Here is a 27891-nt window from a genome sequence, read left to right as displayed (position 1 = left end):
AGGAATTCACAATGCAAAAGTACAGCAATAAATCACTCTTAAATATGCATTTTGCCAAGGGTTTTATTGCCCTCTCCCAATTAATACAAACAATTGCAGCGAGACAAGTTAGCAAGCAAACAGCGACCTTCAACACTGAAGTCAGGCAGCAGGTGTCAGCTGTAACTCTCCATCGCTTCACTTCAGCGCAGGATTTACACTTTATACCTTGAAATCAACCTCAAAGACTGTCCTGCTGTTTTATTCACAAGCCACACACACTTTATCTTCAAGTTTGTGTGTGTGTGGGGGGGCACTAACGCAGATAACCCTGCATGGGTCAAAAACTAAACAGACACACTATCCATTTAGCACTGTTTCCTTGAGAAGCATGCAAATACGGTGTTTGGACCTCAGGATGTAAATGTTAGTGTCCCTGGTCCAATCAATCAATCAATCAATCGATCAATACATCTGAGAACCTGTGAGATTGAGGAGTCGAAAAGATCAGTGAAACGAACGCAGCTTTTAAGTACGGAGCAGTAAAGAAGAAATCGACATGTCAGTATTGTTCAATATTTGCATTAGAACAAACTGTTCTTGGTTAGAATTAGTAAAAATACGATCTCGTCCTCACAGTCTTGATCCAACAGGCACCACTGAACAGAAGTAGATGACCCCAAAAAGCTTAAAGGATATTTATGAATAAAATACAAGCTTAAAAATAGAATTCTGTGTTTTGTTTATAACTTTTTAAGTTCATGATCCTCTAAAAACAGTTGCTGCGTGCGACATCATGGAAGTAATCTGGTTTCAAATCAAAGTTACTTGCCTGCAAAGTTAATATTACTGTCCTGAAACAAAGTCAATACAATGAACCCAGATAGAATAAAAAAAAAAAAAAAAAAAACCACAGAAAAGAAAGACCTACTGCTCTGAAGAAACCGTCCTGTTCTTTCAATAATAACATAACATAATCACAACAGAAAAGAGTGTCCAAACAGCTGGAATCCACAGCAAGCAGAAGGCTCAGGTTGAAATGTGTGTAGCTGTTCAGTGCTGTTCTCACGGCTGCTGTGAATGAGGTGCTGAGTTATTATTATTATTATTTATTTCTTAGCAGACGCCCTTATCCAGGGCGACTTACAATTGTTACAAGATAACACATTATTTTTACATACAATTACCCATTTATACAGTTGGGTTTTTTACTGGAGCAATCTAGGTAAAGTACCTTGCTCAAGGGTACAACAGCAGTGTCCCCGACCGGGGATTGAACCCATGACCCTCCGGTCAAGAGTCCAGAGCCCTAACCACTACTCCACACTGCTGCCCTGTGCTGCCCTGTGAAGCCTCGATTCAGGCGGGGGGGGGGGGAGGGTCACTCCACTGCTAAAGCTGCCATCTCCAGTGGAACGCGCCGAAAGAAGAAACTGGACCCTCGAAACAACTGACCCTGGAGAGAAACAGAGAGAGGCTTCATATCCCTTTACCACAGCAAAAGCACAGCAGCAGAACTCATTTTCAAAAGGGAAGCAGAGGGAGACCAGTGATTATACAAAAACGTAACACATATGCATCAGAAAACAAACACACAGCTAGGAAACTTAACATGGTAAAATTGAGCACACAGTGACTGAAGGGTGTTTATTTGGTTAGCATTCCTTTAAGGTGTGCTAATAGAAGCAGGACTGCCCTGGCAAGCACACAAAGGAAGAAAGGTGTTTACTCCATGTGTGGCTGATGAGTCATCAGCACCGTGTGATGGAATAAAGGTTTGTACAGAGGGTGCAGGTGCAGGAAGAGCTGTGGAGCTCATGGTGAGAATGCATGTGATGTGGTTCAAGTGACACATGCGTTGACTAGGTGCTGGTAATAAGCCGGTCTGTTCTTCATGAACTCCAGTAAGAGCCACGCTGGGAAGATCCTTACCTGGGCCCCCAGGTGCCTCCAGCAGTGAATCCAGGATCTGAAGACAGGGGAGTGAGGAGGGAGTCCAGCCTGCAGTCTGTGCAAGCAAACACAGAGTCACCGTCAAATTCAACAGGGTCCGTTTACATCACAGGAAAGAAATGCTACGAGCGACAGAGTGTAAGTGTGCCTGTGTGGGCTTCATTGCAGCTTCTCCTCGGAGTCAGACAGCTTCACTCACCCGCAGTTATTCACAGCCATCAGGTCTGCCACCAGCAGGAAGGGGTAGGTAAGTGCACTCACAGCGATCTGAAAGACAAACGCACACCCTCAGAGAGACAGCCCTGGGACTGGGATGGCAATCAGACAGTTTGACCCATTCCAGGTTTTACTACGAGCTTGATTAGTCACAGCATGCAGGTAACAAGCTTGTTACACTTAGTAAAATCAGGAATGGGTCAAAGTGCTATGGAATGGGAGTCTTATTTCCATCCCTGTAGTTACAGGTGCTTCTATGTACTGCTTATTGTTGAAATGTATTTTTATTCAACTTTAAAACACTCAATAGCGGTAAATGTGGAAAAACTGAAAGAAACTTTGCAAAATGCAATTAAGGATTAGAAAAATGTTGATATTTTTAAGAAACGCATCTTTTTAAATTGGCATATCAGCCTATGTAGAAGATCTGCTTTTATGAATTTGTATAGCATGTGTGTTATGTTTTAATATGTATAGTCTGTGTGATTATTTATGATTATGTGTTAGTGTGTTTTTAGATTGTAAAGCGCTTTGAGACGTGCTGCATTATTATTATTATTATTATTATTATTATTATTATTATAGCTAGTAACACAGCCATTCAGCCCTGCAGGTGTCTGCTCATAGCTCACTGCGTGCCTGGCTGTTATAGTCCACTGTAGCGTGGTGAGGAGACACTGTCCAGGACAGTTTTGTCTCCCCAAGAGCCAATGCAACGCTCCCTTCGGAGTCCCCAGCGAAAACCCCTCCACACAGCCAGGACTCGAACCTGCGCTCCCCTGACTGTACAGCTCACCCTGCAGCCATGCCTTTACCCGGTGAGCCACTCAGGGATCCCCCAGTTAATCCAGTCTTGATTAAAAATGAAATGAATAATTTGCCCCTTATTCTTTGCACTTACCCCCATAACAAACTTTGTGTAGCTTCGGACTGCAGGTGCCTGGGTGAACTGCAAATGAAAAGCACAGTAAGCATGGGCCTTAACTGCTATTATATATTAATACACTGAAAAAACATTTTAGCGTCTGTTTTATACTGCTGTACATTAGCTAGCATGTACACCATTAGAAACGTCACCCCTTAAGTGACACGACCTTAAATGCGACCGTCAAAATTGAAAAAGGTCAACTGGCACCCCCTAGTGGAGAAAGCTGTACTTACATTGTCATCCACAGCATACGTGTTGATAAAGTGAGCCAGCAGGTTGCAGCACCAGAGGAAAATGATCTCTCCCAGGACATGAGGCACCAACCCCCTGCAGAAACACAGCACAGGGAGTAATGCCATTGACGAGACCTGTGTGCTAAGATACATTAAAAACAAGCTCTTCTAGTAAGGGTTTTAAAACGGAGTTGCATGGGAGGATTGCCACTCAGTGTAGGTGGAGAGCAGTCAGTGTAGGTCGAGGAGAGCTGACATTATGTACTGAGCAGATTTAAACACGCTGATAATTCGAATGGTGGGTTTGTGCTGCAATTTGTATCAGATCCCACACAGTGAATTATGCAAAACACGATGCCTTCACTCAGTGACATCACTAGGATGGGGATAAGACATTGTTCTCCAGCCTTAAATTCAAATCAGGTTGATAAAAGGCTCATTAAAATGACATTACATTACAAGGGGGCTCTGGGCATGCATTCCTGTGAAGGCAGATTTCTATGACAGGGCTGTCAACAGCGTGGGAAGCAGGAGTGATAAAAGTGAAGGCGTGACGTGTTAAACGGTCTGGATGTAAATCGGCAGTTGGAAGTTACAAAGGCTGGAAGTTTAGTGAAACTCACACATAGAAACCCGAGATCCCTTCTTGTTGGAAGATTTCTGCGACAGAGCTGAACAAGCCGCTGTCAATGGAAACAAAGGGAGTCAAGGTTAGCAGGAGGCCGGGAGCTGCGCTTCATCTAAAGGATTGGAAAGCAGAGGAGCGTAACCCCCCTCCCGATTCATTCAAGCACCCGGATTTACCTGTACTTCATTTCTCTCCCAACAAACTGCGCCATGCACCGGACAGAAATCACTGGAACAAAACAAACACTGCTGTTTAAACGCTGACTGACAAAGCTAAGAAACCGTTTCCAAACGTTCTCTTTCAAGCATTTCGGTCTCATTTTCACCCCAAACGATGCCTCAATATCTCAGAGCTAAATGCTATAAATAAGACAACCAAAGTCTTCGTATTTTTTTTTTTATACTAAGCTTCCCATTTGGACTCAAATTGTTGGCTTTGTCAGATAATAAACACAGACTTCCTGTGCTGCAGAACTGCAAAGGCAATGATTGCACAGCATTACCCAGACCTGGAGTCTCCTACCGTGGAATGGGTGGGTGAATATCCGGGCCACGCACTGCACCACCATCTCGTGGTAGGTCTGCAACACAGCAGGGAGGTTATTCAGAAAGTGCAACACTGCCATCTAGTGGCAAAACACAAGGACTGCCACTACTGCAGAGTATTCTGATGCTGTACTCCTCCCAGTACAACACTGCCCTCTGCAGGCAAAACGCAGGAATTGTGTGAATTCCTTGAATAGTGTACAGGCATGACCAGCCGCTATCCAGTCCACTACCCAGATTTGAAATAATTAATTGCTCAAGACCTGGAAAAATTGGTTTAATTGGTTCAACTACGTTTGGGATCAAACGCATGGACTTGAAAAACAGACAAAGATCTTGTTTCCTGGCGTCTCACCTCTTTGACAACCTTCCTGAGGGACGTCTTGATGTCGTCCTTGTTGGACACGTGCTCCATGTCTGGGATCGGTGTGACCTGTGGAACACAAGAGGGACATTCCCAGTGGAAATCTCTGTGCATGCTGGCTTTGGGGGCTGGGTTGGAAACACAATAGTATTGTATCCACATGTGCTACACTGGAATTGCTCAACTCAAAACCTGGACTGGAATGGGCGGGGCGGACCGGAGCTGCACGGTACCTGTTTGACTCGGCTGCGCACCACAGTGGAGACAGTACTGGACACGATTCGGGGGGACAGGCCTCTGAACAGACCCCTCTTCCCATCCACACGGACTATATGCCTGGCTGCAAACAGAAAGACACAAACCAGTGGACATTTATTCACTTTCTGATTTTTTTTACTTTTTTGTTAATAGCTGAGAGGCACACACACAATATATATATATATATATATATATATATATATATATATATATATATATATATATATATATATATATATATATATCACACAAAAAGGTAATCAAAGTTAAACCTGAAATGTTACTCAACTACTGTCCATTTTTTTTTTTTTTTTGATCCCAGGAAAATTAAACTTGAAACTTAACATATATCCTGATTGTGACGATCCCCATAAGACCAAACGGTTTTCTACATGCAAGTTACGTACGGGTGTCTCCACTATATAGCCCTGTGACCAGGGAACCCACCATAGGAGAAAAACCCTGGCAGGTACAGAACCTTCCTCCCAAACAGGTTGCTCCCTGCGGTCGGTGGCTGAGGCTCGTGGCCCACCTGCAAAGAACAATGAGACTCTTATGCAGCAAACAGCCATGCCAGACTGCACAGCACCTGATCTCCCTGCTATACGGATTAGCGCCAGCAGGTGGCACTCAAGATATGCTGTTCATAGGTTGCTGTTTTCTACTGAGCCCCGGGTGCAGTTTTAAATGATGTTTTTTTTTAACTTTCTGATGCATTCCATATCCTAGAGAGAAAACTGGAGTGGCAACGCATAAGGAGATTGGTAAGTGTAGCTGGAGGGAGGGACCAAGTCTTGAATGGACAATTTCACATGTCATTCAAACTTTCACGTGTCATTAAAAAAAAAACAAAACACCATTCCTAACTGTAAGAGACTCCAGTCTTTGCAAAGCTCCAGCAGTGTGAACTGTAGTGACCCTGTGTGGGTGAGTGAGGCGTTGAGAGAGCTGGGAGCTTCAGAGAAACCCAACAACCTGGCTTGCATGGTAATTATATCCAATTTCAGTGCTGTGCAGGGATGTAAATAAGACTCCCATTGCACAGCAGTTTGATCCACACCTGAGCTTGTTACCTATACACGGTGGCTAGTCAGCTCGTAGTAAAACCTGGAATGGGTGACACTGCTGTGCAACAGGAGTCTTATTCCCATCCCTGCTGTGCATCAGTGTAAAACCACCTAGCAGAACTATACATAAACGTGGGGCACACAATAGAGTCGGCAACAGTTCTAATTTTATTCATGGATGTTTTGACGAGTGTGGGTTTTCGGTTAAGCGTCGGGTTAAGGTACCATGTGACTGTCTTCGGTTCCGGCTGCCCGGCCACATATCCACTGGAAAAGACAACACTGGTGTACCGAGCACAGCCTCGCTCGCCCTCCCTGGTCCAGCTCTGACATGCACAGTACAGAAACAGACAGCTGCTGTGTCCTGCAAATCATTTTCGCATTAAATACAGACATTATTTTAACCCCTTCGTACCTGGATGAGCAGTTTCACGTACAGCAGCGGGTGCGTGAGGGCTGTCACCCCGGCTCCCAGAATCACTACCGCGGTGTCCATATCGAGCGCAGAGCCGCCAGCCGAGGGGACCCCTCTTCGCTCCTTACGGGGGTGGCTCATCTCTGCCCTGGTTACCATCTCCAGAGGGATACCTAAGGGAAGCCGTCTTGGCTGGGCCTGCTTGGGAAATAGGACGTGATGAGAAAAAAAAACAAAACACACCCCTGTCACATGATAGAGAGCGTCCTAAACAAACTAACATGTGACAAGGGAGCGCTTCAACCGTGTCACGTGGCGCGGGACACTCTCATAGTCATAGCGAATGCTCGCTAAGTTTGAACATGTTTAGTATTGCGGTATAAGGCATTTAATTAAATAATATGTTGGGTGAATGTACCTAGGTTGATTAAAAAAATCAGGTGGACGACGCTGAGGATGTGTAAACACGCAGGGTTTAGAAATGACAACGCAGTATATATCAAACACGTTCACTTTTAAACCATTACAGAAATGATATCTAATGACTTCATCTCACCAGTAGGGGGCAGCTTTAACCGCAAAAGCAGTGGCCGTGGGTATGCAAAGCGGCACTGCCCGATGCATGCCAGGGCAGCACAGGGGTGATAAATGCGGGTATTTCTTCCACACATCACGCTGCTTTAGAACAAGCCCTTATCTAAACTGTTTGTGCATGTCACAGGGTCAATTGTATGAAATTCAAAATGCAAACTCAAACAAATAAATACATTTAAAAAAAAAACACAACACACTGAAAACACTGCAGAGGGAGCAACAGACGGTGCAGCGCCCGTTGATATATGAATGTCTAAAGTCCGTCCCTCCCAACACACATAGTTAACTTCCTCTTCTTGCTGTGGCTAGTTCTGATATAAAAAAAAGCTCCAAACCACTCACCTAACCATTTCCAACAGACTCCAGTGGGAGCAGTGAGTGCAGAATCAACGTGTTGGTTTGCATAGAGGAATATAGATTGCCCTGGTGGCTAGTGTGGCTAGCTTGATCGTACATCCCTTCCTGAACGCTGGTGATGGAGAAGGAGGACCCCCGGAATCGAATGACTGTCTTTGACATGGTCACCAAGTTCGAAGGAGGAAGGTGGGTCCTTTCAGTCTGGGTTTCTGCTCATTGACCTGTATGACTTGGGTAACACTTTACATTAAGTGTCTCTGGGTAGTTACAGAGGAGTTACTTAGTAAATACTTACACATAATGGCAATGTTATTGTGCATAGTTGCTTCATATGCAAATCTGTTTGCTTGATATATGTAAGAACTCAATTGTATCAGAAAAGGGTTAGGGTTAGGGTTAGGGCTAGAGGTATGGGGTTAGGGTTAAGGGTTAAGGGTTATATTGTGATAACAGATTGACACATTAATGGGAAAGCCTGAAAAGAGCTGCCCTGCGGTCGCTCATCCTCCCAGTGTATACGTTTCAGGTCCAGGACAGATGAGGATCAGCAGAAGCTGGCTAAGCCTCGAGCCCTAATGCCACCAGGGGCGCGGCTGGAGGCACCCAGACCTGCCGACCCAGAGCACTGGCCCCAGCGAGAACAGGACAGAGAGACACCGCAGAGAAAGCACGGCGAGGACTCCAGGGGCCCCAGGCACAGCCCCCTGCCAGCCCGGAAAGACTGTGAGCCCCCGGGCAGCAAAGAGCCCCCCGGTGCCAGCAGAGATTTCACATGGAAGAGAATGCATTCCTTCCGCAAACGCCACTCCACTCAGAGGCTGATCCGGAGAGAGGTGAAGTCAACACTGGAGGGGCCAGAGGATGAGGAGGAGGAGACCGTCAAGGAGGAAAAGAAGGTGAAAGTGAGCTGCAGTTCAGGGGATTCATGGGGGACCTTGTGAAGCAGGGCTGCATGATCCACAGCCTACTGATGACTTCAGTATAACTGGTTCCCGTTTCATTTTGAAAGTGGCTTTCACTAATCGTTACTGTGTTAACAGTTATCTAAGGCATGCACTGAGCAAAAACTGCATGTGTGTATATATATATATGTGTGTGTCCAGTTTCAGATGTTTGCTCAGTAGGTTTTCTGTTGCTATCGTTTCCCAGGCTAATCTGATTTGCCTTCTCTGTTTATTCAGTTGCTGTTGAGGATGTTCCTCTTTTCTAACTCCTGCTTCCCTGCTGTATATGACAGCCCCGGGGATTGTAATGACTACATCTGTATCAAACGTCTTCTGGTTTTTTTTTTTGCAACTTCACATTATTAACACACATTTATGCACACATTTTCTTTTTTTTTTTTTTTTTTAAAACAGAACCATTAGCCCAGCATTCCCAGCAACGGCAACACGATCTTGAGCAGACGTTGCACTGTGGTCCTGCGGCCTGGCACAGATGCAGTGTGGCACTGTGGCACTGCAATGGATTGCCTCTATGCATGGATTAATACCAGTGTGATATCACTGATACGTGAAAACATGAGAATGCTACCACTGTTGTACCATTCTACCAACGGTGGCCTTATACTATTGTAGCTGCCCTTAGTAAAGGTTACCCACGACTTATAAAACCAACACTACAGTAATACTAAAGCTTCACGAGTTTCCTTTAGTACATAGCCATTGCGTTGCTGTGGTAGAGCCGCTGCATTGCCAGTGGAGATCATTGAGGGACCCCGTGTGGGTCAGTAACGTGCCGCTTTCTCTGTTCTCAGGAGACTGTTGAAGAGAAGCTGTTCAAGATAGCCAAGGAGCTGCTGGACACAGAGAAGGCTTACGTCAGTCGGCTGCATTTACTAGACCAGGTCAGGGCTGAATATATTGTACAATGAATGCTGGCACCTGGATGGGCAGTTATTGTTCTGTCTGTCTGTCTGTCTGTCTGTCTGTCTGTCTGTCTGTCTGTCTATCGTCCTCTATCAGTGTTAGCCCATGGACTACAGTCTCTCAACATGGTCATTGATTGGATTGTCCAACTTCGTAGCATACAAACACGCTTATTCCTCTTAAATATTAAATGTGAAAGCCATTATGTTGCATGTAAGCCATGGACTAACTCTGAGATAGGTTAACAAAGACAGAAGACCAGGGAGGACCATGTTGCTCCCTGGAGGACAGCTGTTTGTCCCTGAAAGCAGAGGTGCAGTCTGTGGTTTCTACAGCCTGTACACTGTGTTCCCTGCAGGTGTTTTACGCTGAGCTGCTGAAGGAGGCTCGGTCAGGCAGCTCATTCCCTGAAGACATTGTGAAGCAGATCTTCTCCAACATCTCCTCGGTCTTCCAGTTCCACCAGCAGTTCTTCCTGCCCGAGCTGCAGAGGCGCATGGATGACTGGTGAGGGTTGTGTGAGAGCAGGCAGGCTGGGTCCCAGTCCTGGGTCCCCTGAGCCATCCAGGCTTCAGCTTCAAACACTTACTGGTTTTTATCTTCATTGCTGTCTAATGTACACAAAGCAGGGGTGGGCAATCTTTCCAGCCTATTCCATTGCAATTTCCAATTCAAACTCAGATGCAGCGTGTTCTGCTCCACTGCTGCCCAGCCTCCTGATCAGTGGTGAAGTCTCTTGCTCTCCCTTGCAGGGGGTCGAACCCACGGATAGGGGACATCCTGCAGAAGGTGGCCCCCTTCCTGAAGATGTACGGGCAGTACGTGTGCTGCTTCGACAGGGCCATGGACCTCATCACCACCTGGATGGAGAAGTCTCCGTGCTTTGAGGAGATCGTCTTGGATATACAGGTGCGCCGCTCAGAGCAAACTGCGATCGGCTCCCCCTGCAGGCTGATTGGTAGACTTGCAGTCAGCTTGAAAAATGACATGCACATGTCAATTCGTAGTTGACATCATTTGATGATTGTCTATGCACAATACTACAAAAAAAAAAAAAGCTATTAACAATATAGATTATTTTTTTCTATGCAGGGCATTTTGTCAGCTGTCAATTGATTTAACCCCCCCCCCCCCCCCACACACAAAAATATATATCTCCATGATTTCCTCAAGAAACAATATCTGGCTCCAAATCCTCTCCCCTCTAATCGCAAAAGAGAAGAGAAAACGATGTCAGAAATTCAAAATAAAACAAAAGCAGAAGCAAATCTCAGAGGCTCAGTATGAGCATGCAAACTCTAAAAACAAAACGTGCAGCAAGGGTAGTGAGAGCCACGTGGAGAGCACAGCAAGTGACATCCTTATTCTTTTGCTTGGATCTTGCAGAAGCGTGAGGCGTGTGGTAACCTGACTCTGCAGCACCACATGCTGGAGCCCGTGCAGCGCGTCCCGCGATACGAGATGCTGCTCAAGGACTATCTGAAGAAGCTGCCCCCGGGATCACCGGACAGGGCAGACTCTGAGAGTAAGAACAGCACAGTCCCTCCTCATGCAACCAGCTGCTCAACACTGGATCACACTCTCCCTTCAGATACATATATATATATATCAAGTGCAATTACAGTAGCCCGTGAATCGGGACTGCATGCACTTTGCAAACAGCAGCAGCTTACAGTGAACGTGACTTGAGGCACTTCAGTTAAAATGTGATTACATGTCTTTGTTTTTAGAGGCCCTGGAGATCATCTTTGAAGCCGCTAAACATTCCAACGCTGCGATTGCAGACATGGTAAAATATGGATCTTTTTTTGTTGCTTTGAGAACAGGGTCACTGCCAAGGGGAACTTAGTATTCTGAAGTGTGCTCGGCTCAGTGCTTCTGCTTTGTGAAACATTGCTTTCTGTTTTAACTAAGAGCGAGTTCAGAAAGGAGAAGTCCAAAGGTCTGAGCAATCAGCTCTGGAGGAGTGCAGAACGCAAGTCAGGGAGCCGCACACAGCAGCATTCACAAGCTCATGCATGCAGGATGCAAACTAGTGGATACCACCACATAATCATTAGCCTGTTTTAAAACAGGCTTTAATTCCTAAAGCAGTACAGGACAGCCTTGGTTTGTGGGGTCCCATGACCCTACAGTATCATTTTGACTCTACAGTATAACTGACCTCACCAAAATGAGATCTATTCAATATTTCTAAGGCATCTGCCAATGCCGGTACTACAGTTAATACATTTTAATACATTATTCACTCTTTCAAACATCTATAAAGTGTAAAGAAAGCCAAGCCGTGCCACCTGTTTTTTGGTAAGATGTTAGTTCAGGGGTCTGTGCAGTATATGAATCATGCAATGATATGAATTATAACATTCCTACAATGTTTGGTATTAAAGAATGCGTGTGTGTGCGTGCGTGCGTGTGTGTGTGTTGTGGGCAGGAGCGTCTGGAGAAGCTGTGGGAGGTCTATGAGATGCTGGGGATGGAGGAAGAGATGGTGGACCCTTCCAACAAGCTCATCAAAGAGGGTCCCATCCTGAAAATCTCCTTCCGCAGCGCCAGCCGCAAAGAGCGTCACATCTTCCTGGTGAGCGACAAAGCCCAGCCTGCGTTCACACATTATTTAAACAGTACCATTTCCACAGTGGTTACACCCCCCCCCTCCCCTCCCTCCCCCTGCTGTTTTACAGTTTAACAACATGCTGCTGTACTGCGTGCCCAAGTTCAGCCTGGTGGGGGTGCGATTCTTCATCCGGACACGACTGGACATGGACGACATGCAGGTGACACGCTTCCTACCCGCTACATGCATGTACTGTAGCACACTTAGCTGCGTAGTGTGCTGGGAAGGACTGGCAGGCATGAGGCAGTGCACTGTCTCTTTACAGAAGTGCAATTCTAATACTGTTGCTGTTGTATTTAATGAGAGAACTGAAACTAGCTACATGAAGGGTATTTTCTTATGGAAGCTGGAGAGATGTCTGGATAAAGCAGGACAGGGAGGGGAGCTTCACCACAGAGGCTTGCTGGGAGACAGCAGGGTTTTCGCATTGAAATGCAGCTCTCGTGTTACGCCCCCTGCAGGTGAAAGACCTGAACGACGTTGAGTTCCCGCACGCGTTCCTGGTCTCCGGGAAGCTACGGACTCTGGAGTTGCAGGCCAGGTGAGCAAGAGCAAAGAGAAACGAGCTCAGATACTGAAACAACAGAGGAGCTTTCATTGTACTGTGAATAGATTGTGTAACCCATGGCAACATTGGATGCTGTCATGCAGGTATCCAGTCATTAAATTCCTGGTTTGGTTGTTTTGTGTTGGCAGATCTCAGGAGGAGATGCAATCCTGGATACAGGTAAACACACCTGTGTGCTTTTGTGATCTGCTAACGGTGTGTCGAAGAGGTCCGATAAATGCTTCTAGAGATGAATGAGGATTGAATCTATCAATCTGGGAATCATTTAGAACTACTGCCGAGCACCCTTTATATTAATAGGTTGCATTATAACGCCTGTTTGGCATTGACCGATCTTTATTTATCTACTTCTTTTGATTGGTTGCTGTTCTTTGTCACACATACAGGCGTGTCAGCAAGCGATTGACCAGAACGAGAAAAAAACAGAGAGCTTCAAAGCTGCAACCAGCAACCAGGCTCAGGATCTGCAGCAAGTCATGGTCCGGGTTCAAGTCCTTACTGTTTTCCATCATGTCTGTAGATGTGTGTGTGGCTGTAAGGGCTGCTGCACTGCACTGTGTGTGTCTAAGTGTCCCTCTATTCAAGCTGAGAGCGCATTTCTTGTGCACGCTTTGGTGTGTCGGGTCTAGCACACAGAGTGCAAGAGAGGGTGCACTCTCAACTGGATTAGAGGGAGCTACAAACATATTAGGAGTAATTCAACCTGCTGTGGTTTAAACATTTTGAATTGTCATTGGCAAAGTGTTGCTGCTAATGGATTCCAATTGGGATGTGAACCTCTATCACATTCCACACGTGGCTTCACCAGTATACTGCGTTATAATGCAGGTGTGGTTTATCAGCTGGAACACTGGGATAGAAACAGTTGCTCCGGGGCAAACAGCGTGCTAGCAGGGGAGGAGCCTCTCAGGGGCGTGCCAGGCTTTGTGGACGTTCTCGTGTTTGAGTTCTGGCTGTGCTTCCCCGTGCAGGTTGCGAGGCAGGAGCTGGGCAAGCGTGCCCCCCAGTTGATCCGAGACAAGCTGGTGTCCATGTGCATGCGCTGCAAAGAGCCTTTCAACGCCTTCATCAGGAGACGACACCACTGCAGGGCCTGCGGCTATGTGAGCACTCAGACCATGCACTGCTAGCAACCTCATAATACAAACATATTCTCACACATGTAGACATGTACACTCACAACCCACACTCACACCTTCATAACAGGAATAGTATGATGAGTATATATCACAATATATAGATGTACTTTATAAAGGGCCCCGCATTTGAAGGAATCGTGTATGTGTCTGCTAGAACCTCTCTAGCTGTAATCCATACAGCATGTGAACGCGGGACACCTCTCTCCTTTCCAGTATAGCTGTTCAATAGAAACAATGTTGATGTTGTCTTAGGTTATTGTTCTTTGTTACTGAAGCATATTATTTTCGTTAGCTTGACGATCGGTCTTGCTTGGACCTTGTTGGCGATGAGCAAGCCACGGGGAAGCACAAGGATGCGACACGCATTGTGCGTGATCATCCTGTCACTGTGGCTTGCTGCGCCTCGCAGTGCTTTTACCGTGCTGGCTCCCTTTCCCGGGCAGGTTGTGTGCTGGAAGTGTTCAGACTACAAGGCAGCCCTGGAATACGACGAGAACAGGCAGAACAGGGTGTGCTTTGAGTGCAGCAGCATCCTGGAGGGGCAGACAGGGAGCAGAGACCGGGAAGACAAGAAGAGAGGCATACTGGAGGTACTGGAGGAGACGCCCAGCCAGCCAGCCAGCCAGCCAGCATGGGCGCCTTGCAGCTCCTGGGCTGCTGTGTGTGGAACAGGGCAGGGGCTGGGTGCAGACTGTTAAAACATTCAAGTGAATGGCAGAAAACCAGTTGGCTGGTGGTGACTTTGGTTTAAGGAGAGTTTACTAAGGCAACTCCACTTGCTTAGGCTTAGCATGTTGAATGATAAGTCATGTGCAGGAATGTCTGGGGAGGGAGAAATGCAGTAAACAGTTAGCCACAGTAAGCTTGTAAAGGAGAGTAGTTTGTGGTTGGTTGCACCTGCGTGCAGTAACAGCTGAGTAACTGATTTCTATTGCTGACAATTATAATTAGTAAGATAACAGAAACAAACTGTAGTCAAGCAGTCTCTGAGCTACCAGAGTATAAATACCAGGCATGGAGGCGACACAGACAGAGAAGCCCCCAGACCTCCAGATCAGTGTATCAGTCTGATTCTCCCAGGGGTTGAGGCTGATCAGTTGTCTATCTCTGTTAATCATAGTGGCTTGTATTGTATATAAACGCTATGACGTTCAATGTAGAATGTAATGTTTGCTTTTTGGCACCAATAAATGACAGACATTGTTCAGATTTGAAAGGTGCTCTGGTCTCATCCTGGTCTCAGAAAGAAGCTGCCGAGGTGTCTGGGAGGAGCTTGATGTGCAGCTTCCTGCAGGTCCTGGAGAAGAACGGTCGGGTGGGATCCAGGGGCTGGTTTGTCATCCCCCGAGATGAGCCAATGATCCTCTACATGTACGCTGCACCACAGGTACTGAACGCCAGAGACACCCCAAACCAGGACTGCTTGAAAACACAAAGGATGAAGGCCTGACCCTGTCCTGCTCCACAAATGGAATATGTGTTCATAAGCAAATCTATCTTTCCGCCCCAATAAAGTGTCACCGCCTGCTAGAACCGCCATGTTGTTTGTTTATCCCACTCGGAGAGGGGAAGCCTTTACTTCAAATGCTGTGAGCCGCAGGAATGGCGGCCCACTCACTGTCTCTTGTTTGTTTTCAGGATGTGAAGGCCCAGAGCACCATCCCTTTGCTAGGATACCAGGTGAAGGAGCTGTTGCCGGGGGACAACCGCTGTGCCTTCCAGCTCACCCAATCAAAACAGACCCTCTCCTTCCTGGCCGAATCAGAGGAGCAGAGAGAGCGGTGGGCGGAAATTATCAACCAGGTGGCCAATGGGGAGAACCAATGGTCTCTGGATGACTGATTCCTCCTTTTCAGCCATTGTAAATAGCGCTTGGTTGTACTAATGATCAACAAGAAATAACAATGACTCTTCTGGATTTCTGTGGGGGTTCCTGGGAAGGAAATCCAAATCTAAATGACTAACCTGAAGACAGAATGGTCTGATTTCTTTACTAACTCTGATTTGTTGACTGGAGGAAGAGGGACAGGGTGGAGTTGCACTGAGCAGTGAGGCGGGGAGCAGTGCAGTTGATAGTGAATGGGACGCCTTTACATTGAACTAGCTGTTTGGTTCTTTTTATCAGACTCTATTTTGATTTACTAAATAAGAGCATCTTGCAAAATCTAAAAAAAAGGTTTTGTTAGGTTTCCCTTGTTTTGTTTTGAGAGCGTATTCCACCCCATGTGATGAGACGAGATTTGTGGATTCTCTTAAATCAGGTTAATAAAATATCATGTAACAATCCTCTTGTGCTCTTTGTGTTTTTTGGGGGGAATAACGGGAGAAATGAGGCTCTAGCGATAATGTGGATTAGCCTCATCTTACTTCAGGGACCCCTACTGGCCAGACAGCAGGTTAGCTCAAGCGGACACCCGCAGCGCTGGCCTTTGTCCACCAGGGGGCAGTAGCTCCCTAGCATCCGCTTTGGAGCGCCTGGGTGTAAAGAGGCAATTGGCTTGGTGATGGGATCAGAGGACGCACACTGACCTTCAGTGCTCCTGAGCTGTTGTGGGGGCTTGCTGCAGTGAGGGAACATGATGCGTTATTAAAATGAACCCTCAGCGGCTGACATATCTACATACTGTACAGTACAGGTCAGCGATCCGAAGAAAAGTAGGCGGGTCATGTCCTTTTTGTTTTTGTTTTTTTATTTGCAGTGTTATTCATGTTTTTTTAGACTGTGTGATCACAAACATCCTCCAACTCAACAGAAAAAAAAGCATGCAATGTATTATCATGAGCAACAGAAGACATAGGGGTGCATCCGTTTGATCATCAGTATATGGGTACACGAATGTGAATTATCTCTGTGGCGTTGCTGAGATCCCCTCTGCTCAGATTAATGGAATACACCCCATAGAGGTGGCTGTACTGCAAAAAAGGCTCTTAAAAGACATCATAACACAAGCATAAACACATAAATAAATAATGCAACGTAATTGTGTTTGAATCGCGCCAGAAAAACTGCTCTGCCGCCTGCAATCTGTCTATTAAAATACGCATTTACCATTGAAATAGGTGCTATTACAGCGATGCAGATCAGAGAAATGCATTTTTTAACCCAAAGTCTAACCCTAACTCCAACACCCTAACCCTTTTGTGTACTTAAATATATTGTACAAAAAGATTTACACATTAAGTACATTGTAACTATGCATAATAACATTGCAGTTATGTGCAAGCGCACGTGTATTTGCTATGTAACTACCATGTAAATACACAGTAATTTAGAGACACTTCATGGAAAGTGTCACCCTCAGTTTGCCATCAGTCTCCACAGAAAGCAGTGTCCCATCATGTATATAAACGGTGGCACTGTAAATGATCTGAGAAGAAGGAGAGGAAGCATCAAAGAATAATGAAACACAGGCAGCAAGCACACAAAAAGTGTATCACAACAAGAGCATCACATCCTGTTAATCTCGTCCTTATTAAAAACCAATCAGGCAACCCATGGAAGAAATACAACACGTCCTACCTAGAAAATATATCTGCAGGCTTCACTCCACGAACCTGCCCCAAAGCATTTGAATTTCAAACACTATGGCTCTAAATACACGCCATCACTGACGACTGGATCATGCGTTGGGATTAATCCAGGTTGCATTTGGTTTTCCTATACCGTACTCTCTTTCATTATTGATTTATCAAGAGCTGACCAGGATAAACTGAGTTTTAGATAACTGACAAGGCAGCTGTGGACCAAGATCTGGAACCAAATAAAAAAGGGTTCTAGAAAATCCAGAATCACCCTCGAAGGCTTTCGGGTACGCGCTAATGAAAACGGGCGCAGATCTCCAGAAAAGTTTGAGGCTTTCTTCTGCCCTCTGAAACTAGGCGTGATCAGATGATACATACAGTCAATAGAGAACGGGAGGATCTTCCAATGCTGCTATAAAGTGAAGGACAGAAAATGATCGTCTCTGATTAAAAAAACAGCAGACCGACCAGGTTTTCTAGTCCTGATGTAAAACGTTCTTGAAACTTCCTTGGTTTTTGTTATTTAGTTTATTTATAGAGATTCATAGTAAAACAGGCTTCATTTCTGAACTACGTCTGACACGGGAAAACAGAAACAAAGTAAACTGCAGCTTTTTAACTTCACCGTTTATTTCATTCGATTAAACTGAGTTAAACTGCAAAGTGGTTTCCTGAGTTTCATTTCAACAACTGCATCTGAGGTCACCTGACCATGGCCAACCGCCAATCAGCCAATCAGGTTGCGCTCTTTCCATGGTAACCACACCTCCTGCCTTGGAAGAGGTGTGTTGCTGGAGGGAAAGAGTCTTACAATGACATCACACAAGCCTGCGATGTCATCACCAAGGCAGAGTAACGTGTGATGTCACGGTGAAGTCACACGTAGAGCTGTGATGTTAATTACAAGTGGCTGTCGGCAGGGGGTGGGTAGGGGAGAGTGGTAGAGGAGCTGGGGTGGGTCTGGGGGCAGGATCGAGTTTTTACCACCCGCCCCCTGCGTCCGTTCAGAAGCACCATGGCGGCCCCCTCCATTTCAGCCAGGTCGATGTGAATCGCATCCGCCAGCTCCTGCTTCGTCACGGCAACGAACTGCGGGTCACGCGCCAGGACCTCCAGGCCGCCACCAATCAGGACCTGAAGGGGACAGAAAGGGTGACTCGAAAAGTGCCCGATCAAAAATCTCCTAGGCAGCTATTGTTCCTTTGAGGAGAAAATCTTCTGCAACATCAGACCTGATCTCTGGCCATGCTGTCCAGCTGAAGCTCCGCGTCCACAAATGAGTAAGAGACAATACCTGTAAGTCAGGTCTTCCACTGGCCATGCATTACACTCACAGCAAACTCCCTGCTACAGAACTCTTCATAAAGGTCAACAGGCATTTTCCAAAGTGCTACATTTCCAGACTTTATGTTTTGACTTGTTATACTTGTTAAAACTGAGCTCTGACCTCTTGTATGAGTCTGTCTGCGGCAGGCACTGGACTGTCCTCCTGTCCAGGCTGCGAGTCATGGCTGAGGGAACCAGAGGACCTGCTGCCCCCTTCAGGACGGTGGGAGAACTGCAACCGAGAAGTACAAAAATACTGAAATCTTTTAACACCTACCCCACTGAATGAATGGTTTTTTTTTCTTACCAATGTATCCCCTACAGTCTCAATACTTATATACACATGATAAATAATATAATTATTTTAAACTACTTTTCAATGGAACAAACTGGGATATGATTGAGTGTTAATTAACAATGAAACATGTTCTGGAGCATTTCATTAAAGAAAATGATATAATGTAAAATATTCAAGGTCAACGGTTGAGGAAGGGTGGGCTTACCTGGCTGTGGAGTTCCTGCACTGACAGGGCTGAGAAGAGAGGGCTGTCCTCCTTGTGCAGGCTCAGACTCTGCTTCAGGTAACTCAGGTGAAACGAGAGACTGCGTACTGAACAGCACAGAAAGAAAGCTTTTTTTTCAGCTCAACAGCATCCTAGCAGCAGTTGTAATTAAAGCTGCAGTGTCTCTCAATCGTTTGAATGCAAAAATAAGATTCTGTACTATAATCGTTCCATTTCGTTACCCTGCGTGCTGTTTTTACCTGTAAAGAGGTGGCTCACTGAAGACATGGTAAATTATAGATATTGTTGTGTTGAAAAAACTCCACAGGGGTTTAAAGGTAAATGTAAAAGGGGAAACCATTTAGCCACAGTATCTAGGCAGCCGAGGTTATTCGCTGACCTGGTCTGGTGGCTCTCTTTAGTTTGTGAGGCTCGTCTCTTCGGGTGACGGAGGGAAGCTCCGTGTTCCTCTCGTTCTCGTAGCTCAGCCTGGAAGAACAGAGACAGGCAGCAGGGTGTCAGTGTTTCTCATTGCTCGCAGGGCTGCACCTCCTTTCAAAAAGGTTTTCACCAGGTCCCGTTATCTGATCAGTGCATGCAGCTTGCAGTATATGATCAGTGCTATAGTGAACTGATTCAAATCCTAACTTAGCCGGCTGGCGAATGCAGCCTTCCATACAGGAGCGTGGATTAAACGGGGGAAAGGTCTTCAGCTAAACAGGATGGCAAACAGAAAACCAGCTGCTGGTTTATAAAGGACATTATATATTTGATTACAACACAGCACTGTATGGAATAAGCATGTCCAATTGTCATGCTTTTTTAATATATATTTCTGCTATAATATCACGACTGCAGCACTGCGCCCGTGCTTTGAGCCCTGCTCACCTCTCTGCAGCGTTATTGTTGCTGTTTCCAGTGGCGTTGTTGTTGGCGTTGCCCGGGGCGACAGGGGGGAAGAATACCACCTCGTTGGGCATGAAGACGGAGTCCGGCGGCGACTCGACGTCATCGAAACGCGTCTCCGCAAACTGCAGGGGGCGCTGGCTGGTCACGTGGGCGGGCATCGGGCTGCTCCTCTCCATCGGGAAGTGTTCCACGTGGTTACCGAACAGCCCGCCCTGTCTCTGCGGCACAGGGGTCAAGGGTTAGGCAGGTGTCTCAGTGATGTGAGCCTGACCTCTGTGTTGGCATTAAAATAGGTTTTTGTGTCGCTTGTTAAAGCTCTCTTGCAGAGGTAACCCAGTGCTAAATGGTGAGAAGGCTCATTTGCCTGTCTTGAAATGCACTTCTCTTCCCCAGTTGCGTATCAGTGGTAGGACTCTTATTCTGGTACCTCCAGATGCCCTCCAGAGGTGCAATGCCCTGGGAGTGTTGTCTGTTTTATCAGTGGTCTTACCCGGTAGATGCCATCCTCAATGGCTGCCTCCTCCATGGCTCTCTCCAGCTCCTCCTCTGCAGTCAGGTCTCCCGAGATGGCACGGTGCAGCTCAGGGCCAGCCTCCTCCTCGATACTGCGGAGCCCAGCCTGCAGGAGGCAGTGCTGTGTTACTGACACCGTGACAGAAGCACACACACACACTCACACACACACACACACACACACACACACACACACACACACACACACACACACAGACACACACACACACACACACACACACACAGATACAGAATCCTCCTCCACACTCCAGAGTTCACTGACACACACATACAGATGCACAAAGCTCAGGAACTTCTTCCTCATCTATATTACACAGTCTCGCATCAGAGGAGGGTCAGAGCGATACGGACACTCTCACATCACCGTCTCACATCCTGCTTTCGAATCTGAAGTTTCAGATAACTAATATTCAGTTTCACTATCAAGTCGTCTATGGATGGAAAGGGGATTTGAAAACAGGCTCTCCAACTCTCAGCTCCCAGCCTCTCAGCTCCCAACTCTCAGCTCCCAGCCTCTCAGCTCCCAACTCTCAGCTCCCAGCCTCTCAGCTCCCAACTCTCAGCTCCCAGCCTCTCAGCTCCCAACTCTCAGCTCTCAGCTCTCAGCTCACAGCTCTAAGGCTCTCAGCTCTCAGGCTCTCACACACACACACACACACACACACACACACACACACACACTCACACACACACACACACTCACACTCCACTCACACACACCTGGATCTCCACTGCGTTCTTCTTGTTGGGCCGGTAGCCGTAGTACTCCTCCTGCCTCTTCATGAACTTGCGGAAGTGATCCTGGATCAGGAAGGTGGCGTAGAACTTCCCCACTGTCACCTCGTCATCTGGAGAGGGCGGAGAAACAGACGCTAGCATTCATGCATGATTTCAAAGCAAAGTTGTCCTTCCCTCGTGTTTACAATTGAACACCAATCAATGACAGTTCTGCACTGAGTGTTTTAAAATCCGGCTCAGTGCTGGATGAGTGTGTGCGTCTCAACCTGAGACTCAATACAACAGGTCCGGTTTCTTTTTGGATACGGTGGTTATTTACACAGACATGATCTTTCTGTTTGGCGATTTCCATTAGCTGTGTGTGTGACCTTCTCAAGATGCCTGCATTGTGGGCTTTGAAGGCAGCCATCTTGAGAAGGTCTCACTCACTGCTGTCAGACGTGTTGAGGGTTGTGTAAACAGGTCACAGGGTCGCCAACGCTCACCTCCTATTGGTGGGATGACCTGGTCCAGCAGCTTCATGCTGGTACGCTTCCAGATCTTCTTAATGATCGCTCTCAGCTCCTCGTTGCTCTGCTCAAAGTTACCTGAGAAAACAGACAGGAGATTGAGACACAGAGCCTCCTGTATCAAAATGAAACAGAAGTCAAGGAAGGGGGCTATTTTAAACAGGAATTGGAATTGAAAAGCAAGAACTGATGAGCCTGCAGATGCACAGTTCAGAGTTCAGGCTGCTCCAGGACCTACCGTCTGTCTTGATTTTGAGAGCCGTCCTCACCAGGGCGAACAGGGTGGCGTTGAAGGTGACGGTGCCATCGCTGTTCAGGGGCATGTTCATGGAGACCAAGCGCTGAAGATGGGGGGCAGCAACAAGAGTTACAGGACAGCACTCCGTCTCCCACATGGCAATACCCTGGGACAACTCTCATTGTCCGTTTCAATTCATTCATGGTCGTTATTGCATGCATATCATATGCTGCTGTTTACCCTGACGTAATGGTTCAGGGATGGCATTAAGACTCCTATTGCATAGCAGTTTCACCCATTCCAGGTTTTAATACTGATTAGCCACAGTGTATAGGGTAACAAGGTCAGGTGTGTCTCAGTAAAAGCATGTTTGCAATGGGAGTCTTATTTCCAACCCTGCGGTTCACCGTTATGAAAACCCCTTATGAGGCTATTGCGGTAAGGAAATAACTTAAACACCCAGCTGCTGAAAGGACTCTAGGCCAGTGCATCATTCAGAGATGTTAAAGAGCTCTGTGCATGGCACTGCTTTACCATCGTTAGCAGGTCCTGCACCAGCACTGTTAGAAAGGAGGATGCTTCACTGATGATGTCACAGATCATGTGCAGTTCATGGCGATTCAGTTCTAGTGCCCTCAGCTGGGTTCTCTCTTACCTTGCAGGCCACGCGGTGGGGGCAGAACTTGCCGAAGCCAAGCGGGGGCTGGATCCTCCGCAGCAGCGTCACCACGTCCAGGTGCTTGATGCGCCCCCTGCAGGATGGGAGGGCAAACAACACTTACAAACCTATTATCAATGATCTATTACAGAAAGCGTGATAAAAAAAGGTCAGTTTTGACCTACCTTACATTACAAAGTGGGAACTACAGCAGTACCATCGGTTACTTACAGTTTTATCAAAACCTTATGCTGGTCCTTTAGGATTTCTTTAATAGGGACTCACTTGGCGTCAGGGTCGTACTCTGCCCAGATCCTCTTGAACTCATCCAGGTGGTGAGGCCCCAGGATGGACCAATCACGCGTCAGGTAGTCGAAGTTATCCATGATGACGGCCACAAACAGGTTAATGATCTGCGGAGTGAGAGCAGGGGGGGCGTTAGCGGCACACGGGCACCCTCGAGCTGGTGTAACTGGGGGTGCGTCTCAAGGCACAGCGGAATGGTTTTTAATTGGCGCCTCTCCTGCAGCAGCTCAACGGAGTCCCTTTAGAAACTGTAACAGCCGTTGGTATCGTGCGCACTCATCTGCAGCCAGCGAAGGAGTTTCCTTTACAACGGTTTGCGAGCGTGGGGCGTTGATACTCACGAGGAAGGCGCACAGCATGTAGAAGCTGATGAAGTAGAAGACAGCGAAGCCCGCTCCACAGGTGTACTCCTCTCCAGGCAGGAAGTCCGAGTTGGGGTCACACAGCTTCCCGTACATGCAGGCCAGCATGATCTCCTGCCAGGCCTCGCCCGTCGCACACCTGCGCAGCACAAGGCAGGGTCAGGCACAGCTCCGGCTCTCAGGGGCTATTCCAGTCCGGGTCTTTGTTCCAATCAAGTAGTTTAATGGACAGCAGGTTCCACTAACTGTATGTGACTGGAATAAAGACCTGGACTGGATCATGCGGGACGGAGGTTTGCTGGCTTTCTTTATTGGAAACATATTTAATTACAGGAAAACACTAGATACAGTAAGAAAATGTAAGTCTTAATGAACAAATATGTTGAATATGAGCACATCATCGCAATGGCAATCTAATATTGATATGCAGAAGCAGTCCTATTGCATATCATTTGACTGTGTGTTGGCATGAACACAAACTTCCATTAAATGCATAGCAATTAAATACTTGTATAAGGCGATACAGAACATCCTGCAGCTCCCAATAAGTCGCATTACTGCTCTTTCGTTTCACTGACCTGAACAGTAACAGCACCGCTTGAGGGAACGTCTGGAAGTTATTGTTCCGATTGATCTGCGTTCCGTCCACCAGTGCGATTTTACCAAACATCTGGAAAGGAGAGGCATGCTTCAAACTCAAGAGACAAACACACCACCTCTAAACAGAGCAGAGTTGAAAACCTTAGCCACACTGAAGTTACCATTAACTGATACTGACCACTTCGCACAGAATTCTGTGATTGTTAGGGTACGGAAATGACAGATATTGAACAAATAATGCATGTTATATATTATACAAATACACATCTTAAATAATGTACCAAAAGAGTACAGTACAATGCAGTTGCAGTGTCTGATCCTGTATAGACCAAAGTTTTGACATCCTACGTTTATTGCAGGGGCACGACAATCCTTGATCTGCGAATCCTAGAATGATATTCAAGGACCCTGTTGATAGATTCTTGATAGAAAGTCAAAGCCACTGCTTCGCCTCCCTTTACAGAAGAGCAGTGCTCAAAGTCCTCCCCTGTTCAGTGGGTCTGAGTGTTACCTGCATCCCGATGACAGCGTAGATGAAGAACAGCATCACGATGAGGAGGGCGACGTAGGGCAGAGCCTGCGGACAGAAGAACACAGACACCCTCACAACTGCAGCTGTGGGTGCGTTAGGTACCTGAGCAGCTCAGAGGAAGAGTCCACTGAATGGCAGGTTCTGCTCCCCCTGAGAAGCTCAGACCTCTTCAGAGAGGATTTCATCGGTGATTCGAGTGAGCAGAAAAATTCTTGCTCTGAGCCGCTAACGCACCTAAGTCGCGTCCCTTTGAGAACATTATGGAAGCAACAACTCTGATGACTTTGTCTAGAGTGTAGAACGTCAACGACAAAGCTCTGGAAACGCTGAAGCCACAACACTTTATTAAATCTGCTGGGTTTTTTTTTTATTTAGACTTAATGACTTATAAAACAGTTATAAGTGTTCTATAATCTGAAGCCAAACAGACACTAAAAGAAACATGCCAGAGCATTCTTGAAGATTTTCATAACAGATAAATCAGCAACACGGCCCTGCTTTAATAATCTAAATATTTATGTCTTGAATAGATCTCCGTGTTCCCATGCAAAAGTCTGCCATGTTAAATATGCACTGTGATTTCCCATGCTTTTTTTTTTTTTACCACAGCTCTCTGTGCTTTACCGTGCTAGCCTAGGCTTAACCATGCTTTTAATATGCTTGGCTCACCTGGAAGGACTTGATGAAGGTCCAGAGCAGGGTCCTCACCCCCTCCCCTCGACTCAGCAGCTTCACCAGACGCATCACTCGGAAGAGCCGGAAGAAGGTGATGGAGATGCGACCGCTATCCTCCGCTTGCTTTCGGAAGAGAACCCCGACCAAGTCAGACACAAACCGGGGGGGGGGGGGGGGGCACACAGAGACACACAGGAGGGGTACCGGGCAGAGAACTGAGACAAGCAACCCCGTTAGGAACTCCAGCAAGAGCCCACACTGGTGTCAAGCTGCTCTGAAGTGGTTTCACTGGATTTCGCATGCAAGATGTTGGCTCAGGGAAAATTAGAATGAGCTCTCGCCATTCTTTGCTCAAAGTGGGGGGGTTCCTATTAATGTTACGCAAGAAGCGAACAGGAAGAAGAAACCAAACACTACCGTCATTGTTGTAATGTGGTGGCAGGATTATTGGGCTTCTGGGAGATCCCTCTGCAGCAAAGCACAAGTTGCTGGAATTTCCAACAGGGGCCCCATTCTATTCTCTAGACCTCTGCTGTTAACCTGTTTAACTACCTTTTAATAGCTATGGTACTGTGCTCACCGCTTCCCCAATGAACAAGGGAACTAGTGTGACAGAGGATAGAGAGGGGAGTTTGGGTTTGCACACACTGAGACCGCAGTCTTCCTTTTTTTTAAAAACTCAAACACGCCATCAAAAATAAAGCGTCCACAAGTCACAATTCTTTGATCCATGAAGCATTCATTTAGGATTACTTTTATTTTATTTTATTCAAACTGGATTACAAATTTTGAATCCCTGCCAGACTTTTTTTTTTTTTGCCAGAAAAATTTTAAAGATTGTATTTTATCTTAAAAAAAAGAATATATATATATATATATATATATATATATATATATATATATATATATATATATTGCATCATTTTAAAAAAATCAAATCAACTTGCTGGCAAATGAATGCAAAAAATAATTCACTTTGAATAAGTAAAAAAAATGAATATTTCTTGCCATTTCGTATTCTGAAAAGAATGCAGAAATGACACAGAACTCACACTGCAAAATGAATGCATTATAAAAAAAACAAACACAGGAGTTTCCAATTGGGTGGCAGTTGAAGTACACAATGATCGTGGGAGTTGTGAAAACAACACCATGGCTACTGCAAGGTAGGAAAAAGGCTTGAGTTTCTAACATTTCAATAAACACCGGAGAGGGGGGGAAAGCTGTTAAGAAAAACAAGCTAGGGGTTCTGTTGTATTAATAATTATGTATTAATATGAACCAAATATTAGGATATCCTAGGAAGACAAAACCTGGGAAGCAGGGGTATAAGAACAACAAAAGGTTCATAAATAATGTATGTGATGTAAATCATTGAAGCGTTTTCTACTATTAAGATGTTTAGTCTATGAAGCTGTAAAATAATATCTGACGTTATATAACACTGTATAACATTGTAAACTCTTGCAAAGTATAGCACCATGGATGGAAATAAGACTCCTATTGCATAGCAGCTTCCCCCATTCCAGGTTTTAAGATGAGCCACACAGTGTGTATAGGTAACAAGCTCAGGTGTGTCTTATTAAACTCATAGTACAACCAGGAATGGATCAAACTGCTATGCATTGGGAGTCTTATTTCCATCCCTGTATAGTACAGTACAGTACAGTATGATGAAAATGTATGCCAGCTCTAATGTACAAGTTGCAGAGAGCAGTAGTCTTACTGTATAATGTAGTGCAATTTATATTTTCTTTACTATTTGAAATGCATTGCACTGACTTTAAAAGTATTGAGAATGCGATTTAAATAGCTGCAGAAGGAGCAGAGGCATGCTGAACGTCAGCTGGTTCAGTATCATCTGTTAATAGCAAACAGATATTTCAGACCGTAGTATCAAAGAGGCAAAATAAACTAGGTAAAAGTTCAGTAACCAACGTTTTGGCTTCTTCAGTGTAAAATCCACCTCTTCCAGGTCTTTCCGTTCAATAAAAAGAACAGATTAAAACAGCAGGGAAAGCGACAGGACACAGGGTAAAGCACAACACCATGCTGTAGCACACAGACAGCCCTGTTCACTGGACACACACAGTGCTACTCTGCAGTAGAGAGGGATCAAACAGCTCGACTGCGCCATTTAGAGAACCTAAGGGAGGGTTTAGATACAGGGGTAGAAACGCTACGGATTGCCCTTCTTGTGGGGGGACCACAGTGGCATAACTAGACCCCCGTCTCCCCTGAGTCAGGAAACATCACTGTTCTCTGAAGTGGTCTAGTAGTCTGTCATTATCTAACCTATTTACATCCCTATATGGAGTCACCGGCACCTGTTTAATAACTAAGATATACACTGGCTAGCTAAACCATGTCAGAGAATAGGGAGGCGATCTGACGATCTGGGAATTCCTTACAGACGTTTACCACAGTGTATTTGCACAGTGTTTTTTGCAGTTTTGCCATGCTTTTCCCATGGTTACATTATGCATTGACCATAGTTTACCCAGGTCTGCCATGTTTATTAATATGCTTTACCATACCTCGCTATTCTTTACAATGCTTGTCAATGCTTTACCATGCTTTCACTATGCTTTATTACACTTTGCTGTGCTGTCACCTTGGTAAACGTTTATAAGGAAGGTAGTATCCTGTGGTGCCCTCCCTCCTATCCATTCATATATTCTCGAGCTAGGCACTGTGCCCAAGGGGAGCCTTTCCAGTGAAGAAAGCAAGCAGCAAAGCTGGGACAGGCA

The 27891-nt window shown here is 46.0% G+C and overlaps 3 protein-coding genes across 5 annotated transcripts in view; 1 reads left to right on the top strand and 2 right to left on the bottom strand.

Moving 5' to 3' along the window:
* Positions 1-45: 45 nt before the first annotated feature.
* On the bottom strand, positions 46-6852 carry LOC117965988 (mitochondrial carrier homolog 1-like). Its single transcript, XM_034911204.2, has 12 exons — positions 6587-6852; positions 5552-5636; positions 5080-5186; positions 4838-4915; positions 4460-4517; positions 4114-4165; positions 3933-3992; positions 3310-3403; positions 3050-3097; positions 2132-2199; positions 1912-1987; positions 46-1435 (listed from the first exon to the last, which is right to left on the bottom strand). The coding sequence occupies exons 1-12, from the start codon at positions 6743-6745 to the stop codon at positions 1361-1363; spliced, it is 960 nt and encodes a 319-aa protein (XP_034767095.2). The 5' UTR covers positions 6746-6852; the 3' UTR covers positions 46-1360.
* Positions 5881-16015, top strand: LOC117397736 (FYVE, RhoGEF and PH domain-containing protein 2-like). Its single transcript, XM_059004166.1, has 17 exons — positions 5881-6091; positions 7540-7723; positions 8064-8439; positions 9294-9383; positions 9764-9912; positions 10158-10314; positions 10792-10930; positions 11136-11194; positions 11840-11986; positions 12090-12182; positions 12484-12563; positions 12719-12749; positions 12977-13069; positions 13562-13693; positions 14173-14319; positions 14973-15116; positions 15368-16015. Exons 2-17 carry the CDS (start codon positions 7656-7658, stop codon positions 15569-15571), a joined length of 2109 nt encoding a protein of 702 aa, XP_058860149.1. The 5' UTR covers positions 5881-6091; positions 7540-7655; the 3' UTR covers positions 15572-16015.
* A 1848-nt stretch (positions 16016-17863) lies between these two features.
* LOC117396463 (voltage-dependent L-type calcium channel subunit alpha-1S) overlaps positions 17864-27891 on the bottom strand; it is a 30897-nt gene continuing 20869 nt past the window's right edge. For 2 of the 3 annotated variants that reach the window (XM_059003859.1, XM_059003860.1), the window contains 15 exons: positions 25136-25264; positions 24446-24511; positions 23913-24004; positions 23314-23473; positions 22952-23079; positions 22664-22760; positions 22009-22111; positions 21747-21848; positions 21244-21371; positions 20480-20608; positions 19969-20207; positions 19481-19569; positions 19081-19187; positions 18699-18809; positions 17864-18385 (listed from right to left, as the gene is read on the bottom strand). In XM_059003859.1, the coding sequence (XP_058859842.1) occupies positions 18152-18385; positions 18699-18809; positions 19081-19187; positions 19481-19569; positions 19969-20207; positions 20480-20608; positions 21244-21371; positions 21747-21848; positions 22009-22111; positions 22664-22760; positions 22952-23079; positions 23314-23473; positions 23913-24004; positions 24446-24511; positions 25136-25264 (1914 nt within the window). In that variant the 3' untranslated portion in view covers positions 17864-18151. The remainder of the gene's footprint in view (positions 18386-18698; positions 18810-19080; positions 19188-19480; positions 19570-19968; positions 20208-20479; positions 20609-21243; positions 21372-21746; positions 21849-22008; positions 22112-22663; positions 22761-22951; positions 23080-23313; positions 23474-23912; positions 24005-24445; positions 24512-25135; positions 25265-27891) is intronic. The other variant, XM_059003861.1, reaches the window with a different exon arrangement.

This window comes from Acipenser ruthenus, chromosome 29, assembly GCF_902713425.1.
Source record: "Acipenser ruthenus chromosome 29, fAciRut3.2 maternal haplotype, whole genome shotgun sequence".
NCBI lineage: Eukaryota > Metazoa > Chordata > Actinopteri > Acipenseriformes > Acipenseridae > Acipenser > Acipenser ruthenus.
Note: the sequence above shows the minus strand (reverse complement) of the source record. Positions and strands in the feature narration are given on the sequence as shown.

Bases quoted from the DNA above. Each gene is read 5' to 3' on its own strand.
- LOC117397736 (XM_059004166.1), top strand. From the start codon at position 7,656: ATGGAGAAGGAGGACCCCCGGAATCGAATGACTGTCTTTGACATGGTC. The intron at 12,564-12,718 runs GTGAGCAAGAGC...TTGTGTTGGCAG, and splicing joins ACTCTGGAGTTGCAGGCCAG to ATCTCAGGAGGAGATGCAAT. The intron at 13,070-13,561 runs GTCCGGGTTCAA...TTCCCCGTGCAG, and splicing joins AGGATCTGCAGCAAGTCATG to GTTGCGAGGCAGGAGCTGGG.
- LOC117965988 (XM_034911204.2), bottom strand. From the start codon at position 6,745: ATGGTAACCAGGGCAGAGATGAGCCACCCCCGTAAGGAGCGAAGAGGG. The intron at 5,187-5,551 runs GTGGGTTCCCTG...TTCTGTTTGCAG, and splicing joins GCCAGGGTTTTTCTCCTATG to CCAGGCATATAGTCCGTGTG. The intron at 1,436-1,911 runs GTAAGGATCTTC...GTTTCTCTCCAG, and splicing joins GGAGGCACCTGGGGGCCCAG to GGTCAGTTGTTTCGAGGGTC.